The sequence below is a fragment of the Ursus maritimus genome, unplaced genomic scaffold (genome assembly GCF_017311325.1).
Source record: "Ursus maritimus isolate PB19 unplaced genomic scaffold, ASM1731132v1 scaffold_8, whole genome shotgun sequence".
NCBI classification, from domain to species: domain Eukaryota; kingdom Metazoa; phylum Chordata; class Mammalia; order Carnivora; family Ursidae; genus Ursus; species Ursus maritimus.
The window spans coordinates 1,119,645-1,144,652 of NW_024426996.1; the positions used below are offsets into that span (position 1 = coordinate 1,119,645).

At 35.5% G+C, this 25,008-nt stretch overlaps 1 protein-coding gene across 1 annotated transcript in view; it reads right to left on the reverse strand.

Moving 5' to 3' along the window:
• The window catches only part of BANK1 (B cell scaffold protein with ankyrin repeats 1), a 283,522-nt gene that overhangs the window by 152,743 nt on the left and 105,771 nt on the right, over nucleotides 1–25,008 (reverse strand). Inside the window, exon 8 of the mRNA XM_040625306.1 lies at nucleotides 2,962–3,158. Coding sequence (XP_040481240.1) covers nucleotides 2,962–3,158 — 197 coding nt within the window. The remainder of the gene's footprint in view (nucleotides 1–2,961; nucleotides 3,159–25,008) is intronic.

Genomic DNA, 25,008 nt, shown 5'->3' on the forward strand with positions numbered 1-25,008 from the left:
GATTCTGCTCATATATTGTATATAAATTATTAGCTTCTCAAAGGAAAAATGTCATGAAGAAATGTAAGAGATGTGATTTGAAGGTTCTTCTCCTCTTTTTCCTTTTTCCTTATTATTCATATAATTTCATTAAGATATGGCACTTGTTTGTTTATGAATGCTTGCCAATGGTTCTTTTTTTTCTGTATTTTTAAAAATCACAATTGCTTTTTCCTTCTACCCATTTTATTCAGAAATGACCAAACACACTGTGTTGTAATTCTCTGTGAAATCTTAGAATTAAAAGTGTGTCACTGATGGGAGATTTGGAAGAACTGAGTACATCAGTCAATCAGTTGGGGGCAAAATATCTTTGAATTTAAAAATATATATTTTTTCTGTACAGAAGTATGGTTCATTAGATTGTCAATCTCAAACCTGAAAGAATATCTACTCTTTTCAACAATTCTGAAACAATAATTAATGGGAAGGTTTTTTGTAATGGAAAGTTTGAACACATATGTCACAATCTTAGATTTATCAGAATGTGATTATAACATTAAAGCTATGTAAATATTATTAAAGAAACAATAAGGTATTGTAGCAGCATAATGAGATTGTACGTTTTTTCTCAATCAGATTTAGATATACTCTTAAAAAGACTTAGCTACCATAATTTAGAATATAAAATTTCAGTGTGTGTTTATCTGGCATACTTTCACTAAGAAGATGTTTGGATTTATTTTAAATAAAATTGATAATGAGAAGAATAATCAGATAAATAAATCAACAGGAAACAAACTTTTTCATGTGTGTCACAACCTAAAATATAGGCTCCTGTTTCCTCAACCACGGATTTGCAAAAAGGCATTTGGTAGCTTACAAAATTGTTATACCTAATTATCCATACCCATAATATGCCCTATAAAACTGCTGTCCCTTGTAACTGTTACAGTAACTTGCTTACAGACATCAGAACATTCACAAAGTAATTGATCTATCCTACCTATAATGGCAATGTCTACTATAGATATTCTGGCAAAATGTTAACAGCTCACAAAGAGACAAAATATATAAAATCACTTAACAAATTTCATAGCATAACAATCAAGTATAACTGCAAAATTGGAATGCAGCCATTATAAAACAGTGAACAGTGACCTAAAGGCAATGATTGCTATCTAGGCTATCCATGCTAATCTATGAACAGAATCTCTTTATTATGAATGAATAGCTTTCATTTTTTTGAGAATGTTATCTAATTAACACCTACATTTCATAGTATTACCATACTATGGTATGGTAATAATACCATAATACCATCAACTTGTACCATTGCTATTATTGCAGGAGCAGAGGCACAAATACCCAGAGGATGTGAGAGAAAAAGAAAATTATTTCCCATCTCCATTCAAACCCTACCTTTGAAATATGTTCATATCTACTGGCATTATTAACTAGTGTCATGTTATTTATGGGGCACATGCAGTTTGCATGGGGCTGCACCTGTTAAAAGCTGAGTCTTCATTGGAGAATGAAAAATGAAAGCATTACTCTTTGAAAATCAGGGTTTATCTTAGAAAGTAACCTTGGAAGCTAAAGACTTTCACAGGAAATTTTAACTTAAATCCACCAGTGGTTAAAAATTTGAGAATAGGATTGTAGAGAATTGAGACAGGCCACCAAGATGTATTGCACAAGAGTACTGTAGGCAAATATGCTCAAGGATGAACTGATGCATTGACTTACCTGAGACGGATACCATGTTGCGCCAAGGTCAATGACTGTATAGAGTGGATACTTACTAAAATGAATGCACTCGTCAGATATATGAGAATCACAATCTGAAATCTTTTTAGGAATAAAAACAATTCTTATTCCTGATTTGAAGGATATAGAATACAAATAGGTACCTTTTCAATTTTGTTACAAAACTTCATTTCTATCTTTATTCATTTCTGTATTTATTTTAAATACAAGCAAAAGATACCCCATCATAATTCATTGCGGATGATATCCATGCTATTCTGATAACTATTTTGCTATTTCTTAAAAGTGGGAAAAAGTTAGATTGGTTGTCATGTCACTGACATGAAATCCACAAGTATCAATGGTTTATAGAAGTCCAGTGTTACATTGACTTAATCTAATAATCAGAATGAATGCTAAAAAAGACCAGAAGCTTCCCATTGCATTTCAATGTTCTATACCAACTGTTCATTGGCAATAAAATTATTTATCCCATGAGAATTCAAAGACAAATTTTGACATATTCAGGAGACAATTATTGTTTTATTATATTTTCCAAAGAGCCATCAGAAACATAATTCACTTTCTTGAGCAAAATGTATACACATTTCTCTATTCTATATACTAGGTAGTATACCCTCTTTCAAAATTTTCCCTTAGTTGTATTCTTACTAATTCTAAGCTAATATATTCTGAAATTTGGGCTTCATCCTAATAATAAGGATCTGGGACTTAACAGAGAGAGAAAAGGAATCACATAGTGAAACAAATTTAAGTAATATGAATTAACTTTTTTATGGAATAGATTTTTTGAATGATTATAAAAATGTTTTCCTTTAACCGAACAATTATTTATCTAATTTCATGAGCCTAATACTGTCTTACTTAGACTCTTGAATGAAAGAATAAAAGGAAATGGGTTTTCATTGCCTTTTTACCATCTCTTCTTCAATATGGAACAGGCTATACAGAAGACAGAAAGACAAGTTATTTAGGGGAGGAAGCATGGAGTCAGAGCTGGTTTATAGTGATACTAAAACAAGCTGACCTATCTTGCAAAATGCTTTTTAACACAGTGAATGACTGAGGACCAAAAGACACTACAAACTAGCTGCGCAGTAGCATCATTTCCAAAAGGGCAATGTGCACACACACACACACACACACACACTCTCTCTCTCTCTCTCTTTATAAAAAGAGTTCTAGAGATAAAAAAAAAAAAAAAAACCTTACTGAAAAGTCTTCAAAGATTTTCTTGAGTTCTTTGTGACCATGCCTTTCAGCAATATGTGCTGGATCTGAACCCTCGAAATTTTTCATCTTAGATGCCCAGGTTGCTCCTGAACATTGAAGCAAATGAATAGCCAAGTTCTTTAAACCAAATTTTGCTGCACAGTGGAGAAGAGTTGGGAGTTCTTTGAAGTGAGTACCTGTAAGCATAAGAGGTAAAAGGATTAATATGTTTTTTATCATGTCTGGAATTCCATAAGAAAAAGCCAAACACAATCTGCTCCTCACAGTAATTCTCACAAAGCAGAACAGACTTTCAGAGTGATTTTGCATATAAGAAACCATCAGTGGTTTTAACAATGAGGCACCTCGTCCTTCCTATTTCTCATCATACAATAAATATAAACTAATATTCTCACTAGCATTAATGCCCCCCTCTTACTTGGGGGGTAAGTTTAATTTGGAAAGGTATACCAACCTCTTAAATACAAAATAAAACAGAACACAAATATCATATTGTAATAACTCTTTATAATATATTTTAACATGAGCCAAATGCTAACAATATTAAACAGGTCCATCTATAAAACCTTTCTGTTTTCTACTGCCATGCCTAGTTTGCTGCCTTCTGTGAAATGGACACATAATTGCTGGAGGGGTTATATTAGATTTCTATGTGATTTTTTTCTTTCAAAAAAGGAACTGCAACAGAAAATATAGGTGAGCGCTTTTATAAACATCTTAAGTATGGAAATTTCCATCAGGATTTTACAGCTTTCATACCAGTGTTTCAGGGTTGGAGTTTCATAATTAGTTATTAGCTATCAATTAGAAATATTAATTATGTATAACTATAAAATGGTGAATGTAAACAGCTATCTCAATGGAAAAAAAAACACACACAGATGAATGATGGTTTGTTATTATTCTATACTTTCACACCTAGCTGGAAAAAATGTGTCACAGAAATTACACACCAGCTTGCTTGAATAGCTGTGGCATTACCAGAAGCAAGCAATGGGAAGACAGGGCAGCAGAAACAAAGGTGTCAAAGCAAAAGTCAATTTTCTTCCATAATGTTTTGGAAAACTGAATTCGGCTTCATTTACCTCTTTGCTATTTTGTAGACTAAAGGAACAAAAAAGGAAATGAGGAAATGAGACTTTGAGTTTTCAATTCACTTGGGTGTCTCAGGGCAGAATAAATTATTTAGTTTGTTGGTCTGTATATTTTAATAGAAAATAAAATAAAAACCTCCAGGATACATTAAGAAATTTGCTGTAAGGAAATATTTTACCCTTCAAAATGTGTTAGTACTAAATGGCTATAGGTAAATTCCATGGTTATATTTCAATGATAAATTCGTATATGGTATGCAGTGGGTCAAAATTTATCAAATATTTTATGAAGATGAGCTTGTGAAAGCTGCAATTGTCTAAAGTAGGTACCATCTTCAAAATAAAAACGTAGTTTCTTAAAAAGGTATTAATGTATAATTTTTAAATTTATTTTCATTGAAAGTCACCATGAAATATAATTTTCTTCTGTGATTAAACCAGGGCAAAGTTAATGAAGAAAAATATTTACATGATAATGTCAGATTTCTACACACCCTTGCTCGTGTCTCTCACTGACACATCGTACAATAAACAAAAAACTTCACCTGGCAATCAGTGCTTTATGCATTATTCCTGCACACTGCTATCTTGGTGAACTTTTAAATTACTGTCAACTCAGCTTAAAATGCTTTTCTCATTAAATAAATGTTTAATTATTTTGGGAATACAGTCACCTTGTAACCTCACCGACCTCCTGTCAGTAAATCCCTGAAGTTTAAGATGATATAATATTAGAAACAACAACAACAAACTTCATTAAGAATCTCTCCTGTACATCCAAAAGAGTAACCAGGACTGTGACAAGTGGTCATGGCTTTTCAGGCTGCCTTTCTTAACAGTTTTGCGACTCTGAACCGTGTTTTCTGATACGTAAATGGAAGAAGTTGTTAACATTATAGTGATAGGAAAGGGCGCTACAGGTTTGAAGGTTGGCTTCTTTAGCTTTCATGTCTCTACTTCATTTTTAGTGGTAGCTGAAAATCCATTCATCTACTAGAATAGTCTGTGAGGGGACAGACATGAAAGAGCCTTAGAGGGTATCTTTTCAGTTTCCTACCCAGTAATAGAATTGTATTCCTAGAGTTTGTAAGAGATGGTCTGGGTACTGCTTGCATACCTCTAATGACAGAGTGTCCTTTACTTCCTAAGGCAGCCCGTGTCTTGGTTAGGTAACACTGATTATTAGACAAGTATTACTTCAGTTGAGGTGAAATGTATTTCCTCTATGTCCTCAAGTATTCTCATATCCTTTGGGCAATACAGAACACGACAATCACAAAAGCACAGGCTTAGAGTCGGTATTCACTATGAAAACTTCAACAAACTACTAATTATCTGAGCCTAAGCCTTCTCTTCCAAATTTGTAGGGCTATTGAGATAATTAAGTAACGTAACACAGAAAAAACGCCCAGCGAAGTGTCTGAAACATAACAGGCATTCAATAAATACTCTCTCTTCTGTGTCAATAGTTTAAAGCATCCTTGTCTTAATTCATCTTTGTTCCAACCTTAAGATCCCTAATTCTTTTCATGATTCCAAAGCACTAACCATCCTGAGAGCCTGACCCCAGAATAGTTGGTCCTTTATCAAATGATGAATCAGTTTTAAACTGGCCTAAATGATCATTTACGACAACCCTTTTTATTACCTTGGTTGAGGTTATTTTGCCTGCTTATTTTCATTAAGCTGGAAATGCTCAGCCTGCTAATATACATGGTCAATAACTAAAATTTTTCTAATTTAAGTTTTTTAAATTAAAATATGACAGAGTTAACCTTTCAAAGAATTTGAAATGATTCATAGGAACTATGTTCGTTATTTTAATGTTAATTAAATCCTGAGCTTTGGCATTATTTTTGTCGAACATCAAATTAAATACACTCAGCATATGGACCTAATATCGTATTTCTATATATGAATGAAGATATTCATGTCAATACAGGTATGAGTATGCTAAGAACTAGTTTAGGCTTTTATGTATACTTTTTGTAAAATCATGCTTTTTACATTTTCACCTTGATTTGATTATTATGAGAATTTGAGATATGAATGGATTCCTCTGTATCTGAAACAGGCATGTTTGTAATCACACAATCGCTAACGTTTTTGTGTAAAGATATTTACATTTCTGGGGCTTAATTTTTTTTAAATAAAAGTATAATTTAAAATTGCACTGATGAGGTTGATGAGTTTTAACAATTCTATACACCCATGTAACCACCACCCGAAACAAGCTAAAGAAAGCTTCTATCACCGTAGGAAATACTCTCATGTCTCATTCTAGTCAGTTCTCCAGTTCAGAAGCAACTACTGTCTATTTTTATCAACATAGGTAAGCTTGATTTCTTCTTGGATTTCATGTAAGTGGAATCATATATCCTTGTGTATTGCATTGTCTTCTGGCCTCTGTTTCTAATGAGAAGTCAGATATCATTCTTATAATTGTTTTCCTGTATGGAATGTGCGTTCTCCAACACAAACTCTTCATCTTCTCATACTTCCCCCACTCCCAGCTACTTTTAAGATTTTATGATTATTTTTGATTTTCAGCAGTTTAACTGTGGTGTGTATAGGTATGATACTTTTGTATTTATTCTGCTTGGGGGTTACAGGGCTTATTGAGTCTGTGGATGGATATCATTTATCAATTTTGGATCCTTCTTGGCCATTATTTCTTCAAATATTTTTTTTAAAGATTTTATTTATTTATTTGACAGAGATAGAGACAGCCAGCGAGAGAGGGAACACAAGCAGGGGGAGTGGGAGAGGAAGAAGCAGGCTCATAGCGGAGGAGCCTGATGTGGGGCTCGATCCCACAACGCCGGGATCACGCCCTAAGCCGAAGGCAGACGCTTAACCGCTGTGCCACCCAGGCGCCCCATATTTCTTCAAATATCTTTTTGCCTCATTCTCTGTCACCTTTACTAAGGGAATACAATTACACATATGTTAGATATTTAATATTCTATACAGTTTGGATCAGAATTGAGTCAAATTAATATGTAGATGAACTGAACTTGTTCTTTTTTATGGCTTTACTTTGAGTCTAGATTTTTCATCTCTTTTTCAGTTTGAATAATTTATTTGGACTGTCTTCAAGTTTACTGGTTCTCTTTTCTTCTTTGTTGTTTCTACAATAAAGCCCACTTAAATTTTAAAAATTTTCTGATATTGTATATTTCTAGGATTTCCTTTTTTATTATAATTTCTATCGCTCTGATAAAATTGCCATCTTTTTACACAAGCTGCCCAACTTTTACAGTAGATTCTATAACATATCTATCATAGTTATTTTAATGTTCTATCTGATAATTTCAACATCTGGAGCATTTCTGTGTCTGCTTCTAATCACTGGTTCTTTTCTTGACCAATGGTCACTTTTTATTTCCTTCTTCATATTTCTTGTAATTTTTTATTGTACACTGAACATTGTATTAAAGAACCGAAGTAGATAATGTTTACCCCCAGAATAAGGCATACCATTTCTTCAGTCCGACAACAACACTTGAGAACAGAGTCAAATCTACCTGTCAGTGAACTGAGCTTCGTCATTTTTGTGTCTTTACTTAGCTTCCACTAATGACTGGCCTCAAATGTTTTGAGGGCAGAAACATAGTTTTCTTCAGCACAGGTGGGGCTCTGAGTCCTACTGAGACTCAAGAAAACCCAGCTGCTATACAGACTGGCTGTTAGCTTTTGGGTCACCAGATATTCTTTTTTTCCTCCAGTCCTGCCTCCAGACTTCACATCAGAAGATCTCTCTCGGATTTAGTGCGGCCTCTGTAGTACACTCGGTTAAGGCAGACTCCTTACCATTCCAATAGCTTGGGGTTTCTTCCAGCTTTTATGCCTCTCTGTATTTAGAACTTGCTTTCCATATGGTAATAGCTTTGGTGGGGTTTGCCTCAGCAAACCTGTCCCCTCCTTCACTCTTCAGCAGCCACTAGCGGGCCTTCAGAGAAGACTCAGAATGTTTTCCAAGGACTCTCTCAGCTTTCCTGTCCTCCAGTCATTGGTATACTGGCTCTGTGCACTGATAATAGCCTACAAAAGAGAGGTAGTGGGTGATGCAGACCCAATCTGCCACTGGGGCTCTTTGAGATTTCTGTCCATCACACTAGCCTAAAATACCCATTTAAAGTTTGCTAACTGTTCAGTTGGTTTCTCTTTGCTCCTCATCAATAGTGAGTTCTTGTTGCTCTGTAAAGGATAAAGGAGGTCATGAATTTCTTCTTCCTTATGAAGGACTTGTCCCTTTCTGGAATTTGGTTCATTTAGATTTCTTTTGTCATTCATTTTCTGCTGGATTAAAGATGAGAAACTGATTCTGAAAATCATATTGCTTGTTGTTCTTACAATGGGAGCAATAGACTCTTGTGATGTACATTGTAATGAGAAACAAAAGTCCTATTAGTCTTAGCTCACACACCATTTAGCGATTTTCTTAAACTTACATTTATTTTATAAGCAGTTTATAATCTTACTTATTGGATTAAAATAATGGATTCCTTAAGAAGACATAAAAAGTCTTTTCGAGTTTGCTTAATCTGTAGTGTACATCTGCTTCATTTCATGGAAATTTTCATTGAATTAAGATTCACTGCATCTATTTTTATTATCAAGGTGTAAATAAGAATCCATGATTCACACCAAAGTGTGGTCAGTTTGCTTTTGACTTCTTTTTCTAGATGATATTTTCAGTTTCAGTTGTTTCAACCAATGTTTATTGAATGGTAATTTCAGAAGAAAATTAAATGTCTCCCCTTTTTCAAGGAAATTACAATTTCACTAGTTTTGCAAATAAAAATAAATAGGTGAGTTGGTACATAGTAAAGAAATTGAGTCATATATTTGTTTGTGCTAAGCCATTTCTAACAGTTCAAGGTAATCCCTATAAAAGGTGGCCAATAATTAGATTGAAGTAATCAAACCAAAGCTTTCAAAAGATTAACCTAGCTCACCAGAATAATAGAATGAGAATATACCCAAGGTTAGAATATAAGCTTTAAAAATTTAAAAGATGACTATGCAAACTGGAAGTGCATGACCATGTAATCCATTTGTTCTCATAAATCACTATCTGGAATCATAAATATTTATTCACTCAAAGTAGAATGACCAGGTGGCCACTTTAGGACAAAACAATGAAGCACACAACAAAGAGAAGATAAGTCAGGAGATCTGCTTTCTAATCCCAGCTCAGCCACTAAATCTGTAATGCTTAAGAAAGTTCCTTCATCTCCCTGGATCTCTGATTCTTCATTTACAAAATTAGAGGACTGGGGACTTCTGGTTTTCTTTTGGGTTAGAAGCCATACCACAGATGGTTTTAGGGTAACTTTCCCTGGATGCTATTGAGATATCAATTAAAGGAGTAAGGATGATAAAACGTTAGTATTTCTGTGGATCTAATAAATGGAGCATTGCTGGGTGTATGAATGTGATTGTTCCGTGACAGGAGAAGCACAAATGCAACATGTGAGGTGACATTCTCGGCATCCTGTCGAAATAGTAAACATAGAACCCTACTTAGAATTTCAAGCAACAAAAAATACAGCCAGGGTTATTATATTTCTAAAACCTTGACAGTGTAAATTAAATGCAGAAGGGAAATAATGTTCCATCAAATCCCTTTGCTGCAGTTTTGTTATCTTTTGTATTACATACAATATGAGTGGGAAGTGCATAGATACACACTTTCGTATTAATCTTAATTTCGTATTTACCACATTAATTATTGCAATTACATTCTTGTGACTAAAATATTCTCTTAAATAGTTAAGAGAAAATATTAAAAGTTGTATCCAATTTGTATGTCCCTTGTTAATTTTCTCAGGAAACTTCATGTAAGATTTTTTGTTTTTACAAGTGTTTTAGTTACAGTGGTTAAATTCCCAATCAACATTATATTCAAATGAATCCTGGTTTCATCTTAGTAAATAAAGTTCAAAATAACATCTTTTATTATTATAAACTTAAAATTCTAAAACTTAATACTTATTTATTTTGAGAGGCAATATCGTGCAGTTAGTTAGGGCTTTGGAACTAGATTGGATGGATGGAATCCCAATTCTAGCATTTACTAATGGTGTAATTTGGACAACTTACTTGAACCTTGTGTCTCGATCTTCTCAACCTTTAAATGAAGATGATAACATCTAACCAATAAACTATTAAACCTAAGTCCAATGTATTCTTTCAACAAACAAGTACTATTGATCCTCATTATTCAGGAATTTCATATTTGCAAATTTTCCTTCTCATAAAAATTTATTTGTCCCCCCCCACCCGTCAAAACCTGTGGCCCTTTTGTGGTCATTTGTAGACATGTGCAGAGCAGTAAAAAAAATCTGAGTGCATGTTCCCAGCTGAGGTCAAACAAGGCAACACCCTGCTTTCTTATTTCGACTCTCATACTTTAAACAAATGTCCTCTTTGTGGTCTATGTAGTGCCACATGTTTCCATTTTTGTGGGGTTTTTTTGTTGTTGGTGGTGATTAGTTGTTTACAAAGTGGCCCCCTGGCATAGTACAGAGGTGCTGTCTGGTGTTCCCAAGCACAAGAAGGCTGTGATCTGCTTTATGAAGAAAATAATTGTGTTAGATAAGCTTCATTCAGGCATGAATTATAATGATATTGTTGGTGAGTTCAATGTTGAATAAAAAATACATATTAAATGCTATGTTTTTAAGCAGAAACATGCATAAAATGAGGTTATGTATTGATAGGCTGGCAAAAATATGACTAGAGGTTTGCAGGAAGCTAATCCTGTATTTCTTCTCAAGCAATGTTCAGTATTCTCTCTTCGGTGACTTTATAGTACATAACTACTATGAACAATAAGAATCAATTGCATTGTAAAGCAATCTAAAGGCCCCTTTTCCCTTTTGGGGAGAGAGTTCAGCATTTGTTTCCCATTGCAACATGGTCGGGCATTTTCAAAAGTATGGTGCCTTCTCTTCTTTCTTCCACGTGGTGAAGGAGTCTCTGGTGCAGTCCTGCATGTTGCTTCTCAGGGTCAGGGAAGGCATCAGCCTAGAGGAGTAAGCTGTAAACATCTCAGCGCATGATTTCTGAGGCATTCTCCCTGCCTGTCTCTGTGTTTAGGGCTTACAAGGTTAAAATCCAAACTGGGCATGGTTAGAGCCCACATTGGCAACCACCCTGGAGGTAGAAAGAACAGTCCTAGGGCTGTTCTGGAAGATTGATGTTCTGGCATGCAAAACATCTGAATGACGAACTGACAAGAAGCATGAGAAATGAATGGAGCATGTAACCTTGAATCCAGAAAGAGTTCATTGCTCACTGAATACCCTAATAAATAGAATCCACCATAAAATTAGTAGTAATAAGAGGAGGAGAAAGAGGAAGAAGGAAGAGAAAGGGAAGGAAATATGATAGCTAATGAATGGAGTTGAAAAGGAGGAATTGCAGGCATGTGGTGTTAGAATGAGTGATAGCAGAGCAGCAGAACATGTAAGCAGCTGGTTGATTCAAGATAGTCTGCTCCCAGAGAAGAGTATTTGGGGACACACTGTAAAACACCTTCTTATCCAGAGCAGTGGTCAGGAATGGCCAGGGAAAAATAATGCAACATGTCAAACAAGACTGAAGTGATCCATGAGGCCACAGTAAACAGCCTGGGAGTTTGGACCCCATGCCTGGAGGTGATGTTAGGAAGCAAAGGGAGGATGTATAGTCCTTATTAGCAGTTCTTGGAATGGTATCAATTAAAATTAAATCTCATAGCATTTGAGCAGGTTTATTATCCATTCTCCACAATCTAACTGAGACAGTGATGAAGTAATAAAAAGAGTGGGGCTGCTCCAAGTTCAACCAATCCAGCCAATCTGTGGCTAATCTCTGTTTAAAATAAGAAATCTCCAGAAACTTTATTTCTATAGATGTGTGACTATATTCTGTTCCTCTGTGTTCATTTAAAAATGACTTTTGAAAATTACTTTGTCTTTGCTGAATCTTGACAGTAAAAAACCAAAACCCAAACCAAAAACAAACTAAGAACCTAGGAAGAAGCCAGGAAAGAACCTAGAAAGAGTCAGGAAATCTAGAACAACATAAGTGAGGAAACACGATGGGTGAAGCTGAAATGAGAGAGCTGGACACTCTCCCACGAGGCCATGACTTACAAGTAGGAAGCTACCCACTGGCCTTTGTATGGGTCTCACATGGAAACCCAAGGGATATGAACCACCAGGCAGTAAATCAACTTATCAGGCAACGATGTCTGATTTCAGTAGTAAGGAGTATTCAGCATTTTTCAGGACTTCTTATAGTCTTTAGTGACTGATTTATTCTTTAAAAATGTTAAATAATTTTAACAATAAAAATGAACAAAGGCAAAGAGGGAAATCTGGGCAGTATTGGGGGCAATAAAGGAACTGGTTAGAGCTTAAGATGACTTTGGGAGCACCATCATACATAATATAAGGACAGGATAAAAATAGAAGATAAGAATGTTTAGGGGAGCACATAAGTGTAGGATAAAAAATGAAACATGTTAGGAAAACCTGCTAGAAGACTTTCTCAGGAGCAAGGAGAAATAACTGATGGTCTGAATTAGGGTGGAGACACACTGAAATGGACAAGGAAGGATAGAAATGTCAGACACTTCAAAAGAAAAGTTAATAGGACTTGATGATTGAGTCTGCTGGCTCTGAAGGAAAGAGGAGATCCATGGCTACAAAGTTACAAGATAAGAGAAAGAGAAATTCATTAGGGAAGGTTACAATAATGGCCTCGGAGAAGTATCGGTATGGGTGTTGATGGGGTAGTTGCCACAATAAATGATACAGCAGTAAGTCAAATTAGACATATGGGTCTTTGAGTAGAGCATTATTGGCTATAAACTTAGATCCTGGGTCACCACAGAAAACTTGTTTTGGAGAAGAGTGAATATTCTAAGATGATTTTTTTAGAAGAGAAAATATTCTGAAATAAGGTCCCAGACATATTTTTTCCATATAAGGTAACATAATTACAGCTCTGGGAATTGGGACATGAATTTCTTTAGGGATAATTTCGTTTACCACACTAAGGAGGAGATGTTTACCCAAAAGACACCTTCATGAAACAGGAAGGTAGTAATAGCTCTACAATTCAGTATGCCTTAACATTCTAAGCAATATCTATTTTTCCTTGATTAAGGATTTATATGACATACACAAATTCAAATTATTTCTCTTAGGCACACTATCAACACATCCTCAGTCTATTAACTAGTATAGGATATTTTAGGATAATTTTCTATCTACTAGGTTACAGTTGCTTAACAAATCTATTGACTAGCATTTTTCAAACTGATTGCTAGGGATCCCAAGAGGTGTGTGGGTAAATTATAGTTGTTTAGAGCTGCTGACCACTAAACAATAGAATGGTGGTAAGTGTGATCATTACTTTTATGTCACCTGGCTTGGTTATGCTGCCCAGTTGTTTGGTCAAATATCAGTCTAGATGTAACTATGAAAGTATATTGTAGATACAATTAAAGTTTAAATTAGTAGACTCTGAGTAAAGCAGATTACCCTCAATCAGGGGAATGGGCCTCATCCCATTAGCTTAAGGCCATAGGAGAAAAGACCGAGGAGCCCCCAAAAGGAATACATTTGGTCTCTAGACTGCCTTTGGAATCAAGACAACAAAATCAACTTCTGCTGAAATTTCCAGCCTGCTGGCATGACCTACACATTTCAGAATTTCCAGCTTCATAGTCACATGGGCCAGTTCCTTAAAGTAAACCTCCGTCTCTCTCTCTCTCTCTTTGTCTCTTTTAATGTATCCTATTGGTTCTGTTTCTCTGGAGCTTCCTGACTAGGTGAGGAAAATGACCATAGGGGTTTTGGTAAACCATAACCTACAGAAACAAGACATAAAAACAAGTTCTTCTGTGTATTTGAATTACTATCCTTCTCAGAGTAAGATGATGAGTCTTTACACCTGCAGTGACACTACAAAGATCTTCTGTAACTATTTGGTAATGGTAGAATCCCGAGAGCAGATGAGTCCCTTTCAGAAGTGAAAGATATCCAGGGATAGGTCAATAATAGAGTAGTGCTGAGGGGTTTGTGGACCTGTCAAGAATTTCAGAGGACAGAAACTCTAGGTTTGAGAATCAGTGCTGCACGTAGCTGTAAAAGTAAGAGGAGTTCCTTAAGTAATAACTTATTCAGTGTACAATAAAAATGCCCATTATCATTGTGTGTGTATATGTGTGTAATTGAGGCTAACCCATGCATAATAAAATGGGTATTACAGAGCCTCTTTCCTGTTATCAGTTACTAATGGACAGTGTTTATGTTTTTTCCTTAACCCTATGATAAAGTTATAGATTTAGACTTATTACTTTTGACTCTGAAAACTCTTTTTTTGTGTGGGCCCAGAGAAGATATGTGTTTTGGGTTTTTGAGCACAGAGAATTCAAGCAACATATTCAGAAAGCTCATATGTCATTTTTTTTTTATTCTGCCAATGGCAGATACCGCAGATCAGAGGTAGAAAAGAATAGAAAAGTTAAAGTAATGACATTACAGATAGCTGCCTTATATTCCTACAAAGAAGAGCTCTTTTATTTTTGGAGCTCAAATATTATAGTCTATATGGATTGCTGGCCAGGGTCTTATTGATGTTATTCTGTAGTTAACTTGGTTGCCACTACCAAGTTAATTAATGTAGTAAGTGTTTATTGAGTGCTAGAAACACTTATAGGCACTGGGAATAAATCCATGGACAAAATAAACAATAAACAGAGCTCCATCCTAAAGGATAGTATTTGCCCATGGAGGCAAAATGGGTGCTTGGAAGGAAATCAAGTACTATGAAATGAAAATCATCATATTTCTAGGATTGCAAAAAATAACATACAGAGCATCTGAGATAATTTCAAACTTGCTTCTATAAATTATTCATTAAAGTAGTAATTTTAAATAATTTAGCAAACACAATTCATAACCTTTCCTCTAAATTTAAGATCATCTCCCTAGGAAGCTTCCTCTGACTGCCCTTCTTCCTCTGGCCCCACGACACCCTGCATTACAGTGTATACAGGGCTGCAGTCGTTGAGTGGTTGGTAATGTGGCCACCTCAGCTGAGCTACCTGCATCCAAATCCAAGGTCTGCCACTATTTGGGCAAGTGATACAAGACCTCATTTGTAAAGCAGAGATTAAAAATAGTACTTTCTTCGGGATTCTTGTGAGGAATTAAATAAGTTAAAGTAAGTAAAGTGCAGGCGCCTGGGTGGCTCAGTCAGTTAAACGTCTGCCTTCGGCTCAGAGCATGATCCCAGCGTCCTGGGATCGAGTCCCACGTCGGGCTCCCTGCTCATTGAGGAGTCTGCTTCTCCCTCTACCCTTGCCTCCTGCTCATGATCTCTCTCACTCTCAAATAAATAAGTAAAATAAAGTAAGTACAATGCTTGCTCCTCACACAGAGTAGGAGGTGTTAGCTCTTATTGGCAGAAAGCACACTGTATCAGTGGCACTTATTTTTGTGTTTTCCCTGCCCTTGTCTTTGGTGCCCCCTGAATATATGGGTTGTATTTTATTTATCCCATACCTTCCTTCAGTATCTGGAGGAGTACCTAGGATAAAGCAGAGTCTGTTAAACTTCTAAGAATTCGTTAGGGTTTTTTGGGTAAAAATATGTTTTAGATAAGCACGCTGAGATTACTTCATTCCACAGCTATCCTTTAAATCCCGGGACACAGAGTTATAAAATAAAAAGTAAATCTGATATCTTGACTTTAATTTTATTCATATCAATTTTGTTTATGTATATAACAGTACCACCCATTAGTGCTGTGTTTGCTCAGTGGTTTTCATTGGTGAGTCACAGACCAGTAGCATGAGCATCATCTATGAATTTGTGAGAAATATTAAATCCCTGGGCCCATCCCAGACCCACTGTATCAGAAATTCTGAGTAGGGCCCAGCAATCTGAGTTTTAACAAACCTTCCCAATAATTCTGATGTCCACCAAAGTGTAAGAGCAAAATGCTAAATACAAGAAAGAATGGGGCTTGGTTCAAATAATTAAGCAAGAGTGGATAGCCAGGAAAACAGGTTAACTTCACAGAAAGCTAATAAAACTCCAAAGAATACAAAGTCTGTCTGGGTAGACTTGTTCTCCATTCTTTTTTTTTTTTTTAAGATTTTATTTATTTATTTGACAGAGATAGAGACAGCCAGTGAGGGAGGGAACACAAGCAGGGAGAGTGGGAGAGGAAGAAGCAGGCTCATAGAGGAGGAGCCTGATGTGGGGCTCGATCCCAGAACTCCGGGATCACGCCCTGAGCCGAAGGCAGACGCCTAACCGCTGTGCCACCCAGACGCCCCTTGCTCTCCATTCTATTCACTGTTTCTCCAAGAGATTTCCTCTTCTGTCATGGTTTACATGTTTTATATATTTTTTTAATTTTTAAAAAAGATTTTATGTATGTATGTATGTTTGTATGTATATATGTATTTCAGGGACAGAGAAAGAGACAGAGCATGGGGGAAGGGGCAGAGGGGGAGGGAGAGGGACAAGCAGACTCTGCACTGAGTGCAGAGCCCAGTGGAGCCTGACACGGGGCTCAATCCCAGGACTCTGAGACCATGACCTGAGACAAAACCAAGAGTGGGGCATCCAGGCGACGGAGCCATCCAGACATCCCTACTTTGCATATTTTAAAATACCTTTTCGTGTTGTCAATGGAAAAGACTATAATCAAAGAGAAATTTTAATGCTAAAATATATTTATCTTTATTTCCTGGAGAAACATACAGTCTTACAGCAATCTGAGAATTATGCATTGTTAGAAACAGTATTTCAACCAAACATCACACAATATATTCTTACAGAGGTAATCTCCATTCAGATTGGATAATGAGCACGAAGGATATAATTTCTTATAGTCAGTCAGATATCATAGGTAGAAGTCATGCTTATTTCCCAGATTTCCTTTACTGTCCACAGTATCTTCCATAAGGATACAGCTTTTGCCATTCCAGCTCACTTTCCTGGCTTCCAGAATGAGCCAAGTCAGAAACTGGCTCTCAGGATAGGAATGCTATGATAGTAGCTGGACAGATGCAGCCTACTGCTTTAGCTTTCAAGCCTCACCTGTTCTTTACCATGTGCTGTTAACCCTGCTGTTGCCAGATGGTTTGGATTCTCAGCCTAATCTGTTGTTATTATTATTATTATTTACTTATTTGTTAGCCTGTCCCCTGTATATTATACTGCTATGTTCATAATTTTGTCCTGTAGGCTTCTATTCATATCTTATCCCAGTGTGTGTATATATGAACACATCCTTCAAATTTGGAGATGCTTAAAATGGGGGAAGGGTATAAACAAATGAAATTCAGGTTCACTGCAATGGAAAATGAACCTGAGAGGCAGTTAATTAAAACTTTACATAATCCTCTTCTCTGTGTCTTCTGAGTAGTGCTTTATTTCACGTGTTAACTATTTACATTCTCTGAATCAATCTGCATTTCCAATTACTTTTAGATTTTTTTGCAGAATTTTGGGGTCTTGGGAGTTACTCAAAACTATAATTAGTAATCTTCCCATTATTTGCTCTACAGATACTATCTATTGATACAGACTTTCAGGAGAAACTGATAGGTCAAGTGATATTTTCGGTGCAGTGATTTGGGGAATACATGAATCCACTGGGGGACGTTTTGGGCATTAGTGAATGATTTTGTAAGTCGCGAATTATTATGTGGCATTTTCCCACTCCTACTCTCAGTGGTAGGATAAGACATGGTTGATCACTTCTTTTTTTCAGAAACATTTTCTTTTCTTTTTTTTAAAGATTTTATTTATTTATTTGACAGAGATAGAGACAGCCAGCGAGAGAGGGAACACAAGCAGGGGGAGTGGGAGAGGAAGAAGCAGGCTCCCAGCAGAGGAGCTTGATGTGGGGCTCGATTCCAGAATGCCGGGATCACGCCCTGAGCCGAAGGCAGACTCTTAACGACTGAGCTACCCAGGCGCCCCAAGAAACATTTTCTTTACTTGCTCTCAAGACACCATGCTCCTACTTCAATGAGTGATCCTTCTCAGTCTCCTTTAATGGAAATGTCTCTTCCAGGCCTCTAAATATTGCATTGCCCAGGACTCAGACCTTTGCTCTGAACTACCCTCTCTACAAAATGGTCTCATCCAGGCGATGGCTGTGAATACCATGATGACCTCGTTTCTGTGCTTTTGACAATCTGTCAGCAAGCCCCGCCATCTTTACCTTCAAATATCTACCAAGTAAGTGTGCATGTCATTACTTCCACTGCTACCACCAGGTGATAGCCATCTTTCCCCCCTCCCAAGACGACCAGAATGTTCTCCTGTCTAGTGTCCCTGTTTCCATTCTTTTTTTTTTTTTTTAAAGATTTTATTTTTTTTTTATTTATTCGACAGAGATAGAGACAGCCAGCGAGAGAGGGAACACAAGCAGGGGGAGTGGGAGAGGAAGAAGCAGGCTCATAGCAGAGGAGCCTGATGTGGGGCTCGATCCCAGAATGCCGGGATCACGCCCTGAGCCGAAGGCAGACGCTTAACCGCTGTGCCACCCAGGTGCCCCACCCCTGTTTCCATTCTTATGTAACTATAACCTGTTCTCCGTGCAGTGGCAAGATACTATTTCTAACATGTAGATAATACCAAACCATATTATAATCTTTGCATGACATCTCACCACCACCCAACTTTCTACCTCCCCACTTTATTTTTCTCAAAATCAGTATTACTATTTAAAACAATAGTTCATTTTGTTGCTGTTTAATTGCTTATTCTATTGCCCTCATTAAAATAAGAGTTCTATGAAGACAGACTTTTGTACAATGGTGACCTAGAAGTACCTAGGAGAGTATCTGGCACTTTGTTTACCCTTGTAATATGTATGGATGAATAAGATTGCTTAACAGAATCTTTTAGATCAAAGTTCTTGTAACTGGGAGAAAATACACACTTGCAGGGTCATCTTTTTCATCTATAATTACAGACTTCTCAATTATTACAGAATATGTGTTGTTATGCTAATAGAAATGGAATAACGAGAAAGGATTACAAATGTTGAAATGTGAAGGGCTGACCATTCATATATGATTGCTGGGCTCCAGAGAGCACACTGCCTATCTTCACAGTGTTAGGATACATCCTGAGGCCAGGGAGGTTTCTTTGATTCTGTAGACATACTCTTCTTTCTTACCTATGCTCTCTACGGACTCAAGGCCAGAGGTGCCTTCCTTGTCTAGGGAATAATTCGAGAAGGGAAGGGAAAGCCAAATTTTGGCCCAGGTATCAACATTATCTTTTTTGCTTTCTTCCTTCCTTCCTTTCTTTCTTACTTTTTTTTAAATGTACATTCTCCAATCACAGTTATGAGGATTATAAGCATAACTTTTTAAACTTCTCACCTGGAGAAATATAGAATCTTCAAAGAAACATTGTAAAAGTGAATACCAGTAGTATAATACTAAAGGAATAACTCTTTTTTTGGTTATTCAAGTGGAAAACATTTTAAAGGATTCGAAGTAGTTGTTTTTATTTTATTATTATTTGATACAAATTGAACCATCAGTTCATGAAATTAACTTGAGAATATGCTAAAAAATGTCCTTGGTAGAAGATGTGAAAATCTATATACCTGTAGGTTGAGTTATAAAGAAAATGAAGTGGAAAAATCTGTAATTTTACAGTCAATTTACATACCAAATCTCCAATTTACTCAATCACTACATGTTTTGATAGTGTGTTATGTGTCAATCTGTCCCTAATTTAGTGTATTTACTAAACAGTGATGTGTTTGTAACTAATTTAAAGTGAGTTTATATGATTTTATTTTTTTCCTTACAACCCACTACTTCTTATCCCAGAATAAGGAATAATACTGACCATTTATTTTCCTTTCAGATTGATTTTTTCATTGCTTTTGATATCTTCTTCTCAAGTGATTTAAAATGAATACAGGTTTCCAGTTATGGAATGAATAAGGCACAGCCTAAGGAATATAGTCAGTGCATTGTAATAGCAATGTATCCAGACAGATGGTAGCTACACTTGTGAACACAGCACAATGCACAAACTGGTTGAATCATTATGCTGTACACCTGAAACTAATATAACATTTTGTGTCAACTATGCTCAAATAAAAGAATTAAATTTTAAAAAGAAAACTGAAAAGGTCCATACAACTTCATGTTTTGCAAAATTTATATTTTGGGAAGATATTTAATTAAAAATGTTTTTGTAAAATATTCCTGATGTTGATTCTATCTGTTCCTAATTTTTTTTTCAGGGAGTAAGAACAGTAATTCCTTATTTGCAAAAAGTCCTCTTTTCATATAGAGCTATGATATATTATAAGATACATGGCTCAATCTCATAGGTATCAAGGAAAGGAACAGTCAAAAATAATTAAAAATCATATTTTTAAAGTAATATTTTTGATGGTATCAAAACCATAAAACAATAAAAACCAAATCTAACAAAAGTTTAAGAATTTTATAAAAATATAATATTTTTGAAAGATAAAATAGAAGGACCCAAATAAATAATCATGCTTAGGGTCACAGAGAGTTAAGTATGATAAAAGTGGCAATTTTTATCAAATTAATCTATAACTTTATTTCAACTTTATTATTTAAAAGATTTTATTTATTTATTTGAGAGAGAGAGAGAGACAGGTAGAGCATGAGTGGGGGGAGGGACAAGGGGAGAATCAGACTCCCCACTGAGCAGAGAGCCATGTGAGGTTTGATCCCGGGACCCTGGGATCATGACCTGAGTGAAAGGCAACCACCCAACCAACTAAGCCACCCAGGTGCCCCTTTATTAGAGTTTTTAATGGAATTTGAGAAGCTGATCCTAAATATCAAAGGACAAATAAAGGAGGAAGAAGAACAAAGATAATTTTAAGAATGAGGTGGGATGAATTCTAATAGATACCAAGTTTTAGAATGAACTTAATTATATGCCTATAAAATACCATATAAGCTAAAAACCAAGCAACTAAGTAGATATTTGCAATGTATAACACTGGTGAATAGCTAATATAAAGATTATAAACTGAAAAAGAAAAAAAATCCTGAATTCAATAAGAAAAAGATAGCAACCAACAGAAATACATGAACTCTATCAAATGGAAATTCACCGAAGGAAAAGAAAATTGTAAATAAACAGAAGAAAAGATGCACCACTATATTAATAATAACAATATTAATTAAACATACCTGTTCAACTCAGAAATTCTACTGGTAATTTTATCTCCTGAGAAAGTATCACACATATGCGTAGGAATTCATATGCAAGAATGTTGACTGCAGAATTAATTGCAATGATAAATAATTTGGAAACATTGCTATCTATTAATAGAACAGATACATATCGGGATATAATCAAATACTGTAATGCTATAAAATATTTCAAATAAATGACCTAGATCTACATATATATGTATAAATATAAAAAATTATATTGGGCAAAAATAGTAAGTTGAAGGAAAAAAATGTGATATCATTTACACGAAATATACAAAATTGCACAACAGTATATGTAAACTATGGAAACAAATGTATGTAGAAAAAGGATGAAGAACTATATTGGAATGATCATCAAGAAATTTAATCTAAAAAATTGAATTAAAGTAGTTCCTTTTCAAGTGTGTGGAATCACAGAGGGAAACACAGAAAAATTCAACTAGATATATAATGTTCTATTTCTTAAAAATAAAAGATCTGAAGCAAATGTGACAAAATGTTAAGATTTGGCAAAGTTAGGTGATGGGTACAAGGGTGTTTTTGTATTGTTCTCTATATTTTTCTGCATGTTTAAATTATTTGATGATATAAAAAGAGACAACCCAAGAGCATTTGGTTCTCCTCTACTTGGTAAATGAGCTATTTTCTGTGAACCTAACGTATTACAAATTCAAGACAAATCTTAGAGCTACAGTGACTACTACATTTGTACTAAATATTCAGTTATATGCTCTATATTTTGTAGACATATATGGAGATAATATTCCTAGTTAATACTTTCAGTTGTTATTGATGAGTATACACCGTCTTCTGTTAGATTAAGATATTGCAACTTGTTGAAAATGCATATGTTTTGACATATTCTAAAAACTGGTTTGGGGCTTAATTAAGCTAGGACTCTCTTGGGTGAAGGTAAATAATCTGCCTCAAAGTAACTTAGTTTCGTTTCTCATGAACTGCCATTGGTGATTGAACCAGCAACTGTAGCCTCTTTTAAAAACAAGCCGAGCTATTTATTTTTTCCTATCCATGACAGGAGATTCTCTTCATTTCCGTCTCTGGAAGGGTTCTGAAGTTAGGGAAATTCATGTAGGTGCTGCAGCAAGATTTTCCCAAGATTCTGCAGAAGAACGCTTGAAACTCCGAACAGGGGGCGCTGCAGAGGGGCTAACACGGTGGTGTCTGCAGCTGGACTGCTCTGCCTCACCCCCATATAGTCAGCCGCCTTCAAACCAACTTCACAGTGGCCTATACCATTTATATATAAATCAACAACCAAAACAATTTGCTCAAAATTACACTCACTCTTACTTTAAGGAATGTACTCTGATATTTCCCATTCTAGTATCATGTGTATCAGTAGAAAATTGCCTGTTTAAAAACCCTGTATTTATTTCACTGTCCCCAGTGATTCACATACTGGAAAGTTGTTCACGAATTATTTCTATGACTGTTGTGTTCAAAAGTCCTACATGCCACGAACATATCAAGTTCATTTAGAAACCTTTTATTATTCCACTCCGAGGGAGAATTTTTTCCTATGGAATATTCTTTTCAATGGAAAATACTATTTTTAAGTCAATAATAAAGCATTATAGGGTAAGAGAATACTAAAGTAGATATGATTTCTTATGTAATTTCTATGTTATCTCTATAATCCCACACTCCAACCCTGCTTGTCTGGGGAAAAAAAGGCAAGTGAGGAAATCTATTAGTAGACAGGAGTGAAAATGGCCAAGGCATAATGGCATGGAATAGCATTTTACTTATTATCAATGAAGTGACAGGGAACTAAACCCAGAATTTACCAAAGTTAACTTGAAAAGAGAAGAGGATGGAACGACGATATAACAGTTTTGATTAATATAGCATTACCATCATATTTTTAAAGAACCATAGGTATCCATACATAATTCCATGGCTCACCCTTAGGGTGTGTCAACACCCAAGTATACCCTACCAATTCCTTATGACTATCTTCTCCACACAGTGTCCTAACCTCCAATTTATTTCAGTTAAAATATAGAGTAATACATAATAAATACTGCATAAATAAAACGTTTCACCAAATAATTGTAGAGCTGGCTTCAGGGATAGACATCTGGAACTATACCTGATTCACTGTTTACTAAACTTACCTCTCAGCACATCTCCAGAAATGTTTCTATAGAACTTCCTTAACAACCTACCATTTCTTTCCCAAACCCTCTTGCTCAATTAATTCCACCTCATGTATAATGGCCTCTCAAATTTTATCATCAATTTAACTTGAACATTGTGGAAATGCAGGTGCAAGGTCTTAAAGACAAGCTTCTGGAGCTGACACTAATTCAAGATTATGAGGTCAAGGAGGCAAGCAAAACATGAGTTCAGTCATATTCGTGTCTATCTTGCGTATTTTTGTTCTGTGATTTGTATTTTGTTATTTTGTACTTCCACTTGGAGGGAAAGCCTGATGTTATGAGGGTTGTTTGCCTGTTACAGGTTTAACAGCATCTGTCATCTAACAATACCCAGCACCGAGGTTTCTGAATGAATTACCTAGATTATATTGAACTTCCCATTTTTAGCTTCTTTTTAAAAATGTAATTGTTTTATAAAAATCTTTTTCAAACACTAATGATCATTAAATTCTACTAATGGTTCAAAACTTTCACATACTACTAATTTTCTAACCTTTAGTAAAGAGAGAATAGTATTTTCTCTATGCCAAAAATCAGTATGAAGATGAATTATTTTGCTGTAGAAATCTGTAATATGTTGAAGAAACAAGGGGCTGAAAACTTTAAAAAGTACTGAGAGCTGGGACCCACTCCCAGATTCTTCATTGCTGGGGGATGGTGGGGGTGTGTGTGTGTTTGAGGTTTAGACATCAAATGTTCTAAAAGCTCCACAGCTAATTATAATATGCACCAAGTTTGAGAACCACTGCTCTAAGCACTTAATAGTCAGTGAAAGATCTGAGACTGGCAAGCATCAGCTTTACCTGGAAGTTTGTTACAAAAGCAGAAGCTTAACTGTATCCACAGTATCAGGAACTCTGATTTAACACATCCAGAATCCTTTTTCTATGAAAATAAGGGACCAGAGCTCTTCCATCCTTTCCAACTCTAAAATTCACATTTTATAAACTAAACAAGACACTGAGAAGCACTTTTAAACTTAGCTAGAATTCTTAACCCATATACATGAGAGACCATTCCACTCTCTCCAATTCTACAATTCTCATTCCACAAACCTAAATAAATGCAATGCTGAAGGAATTTGAAAAATTGTGTCATAATTCCATCCTCACACCTTTCCATGCACTTTCTCCTGCCTAGAATTCCTTTTTTCTTTCTCTTTCCTTATTGGAACACATCATTCAAGACCCAGGTAAAATCCTACCTCCTTTATGAAGCACATCCTGAAAAATAATATAGCTCTTCTCTAAAATTCTATTGCTGATATAATCAATTCCATAAGGTTTGGTACATTGTTTCTTTCTATTATGACTTATATATTATCTTGTTTCCCAATCAGATGATGAGTATCAGGAGTGAGAAATTATGTTATGTTTCTTTTCTACCCTAACTTAATGTCTAACCTTAGTGAGTTATATATTGTTAAAGTGTGTATGGGAAATAAAATAAGTTTTTACCACTCTCACTGGATTCCTTATTTAAAACT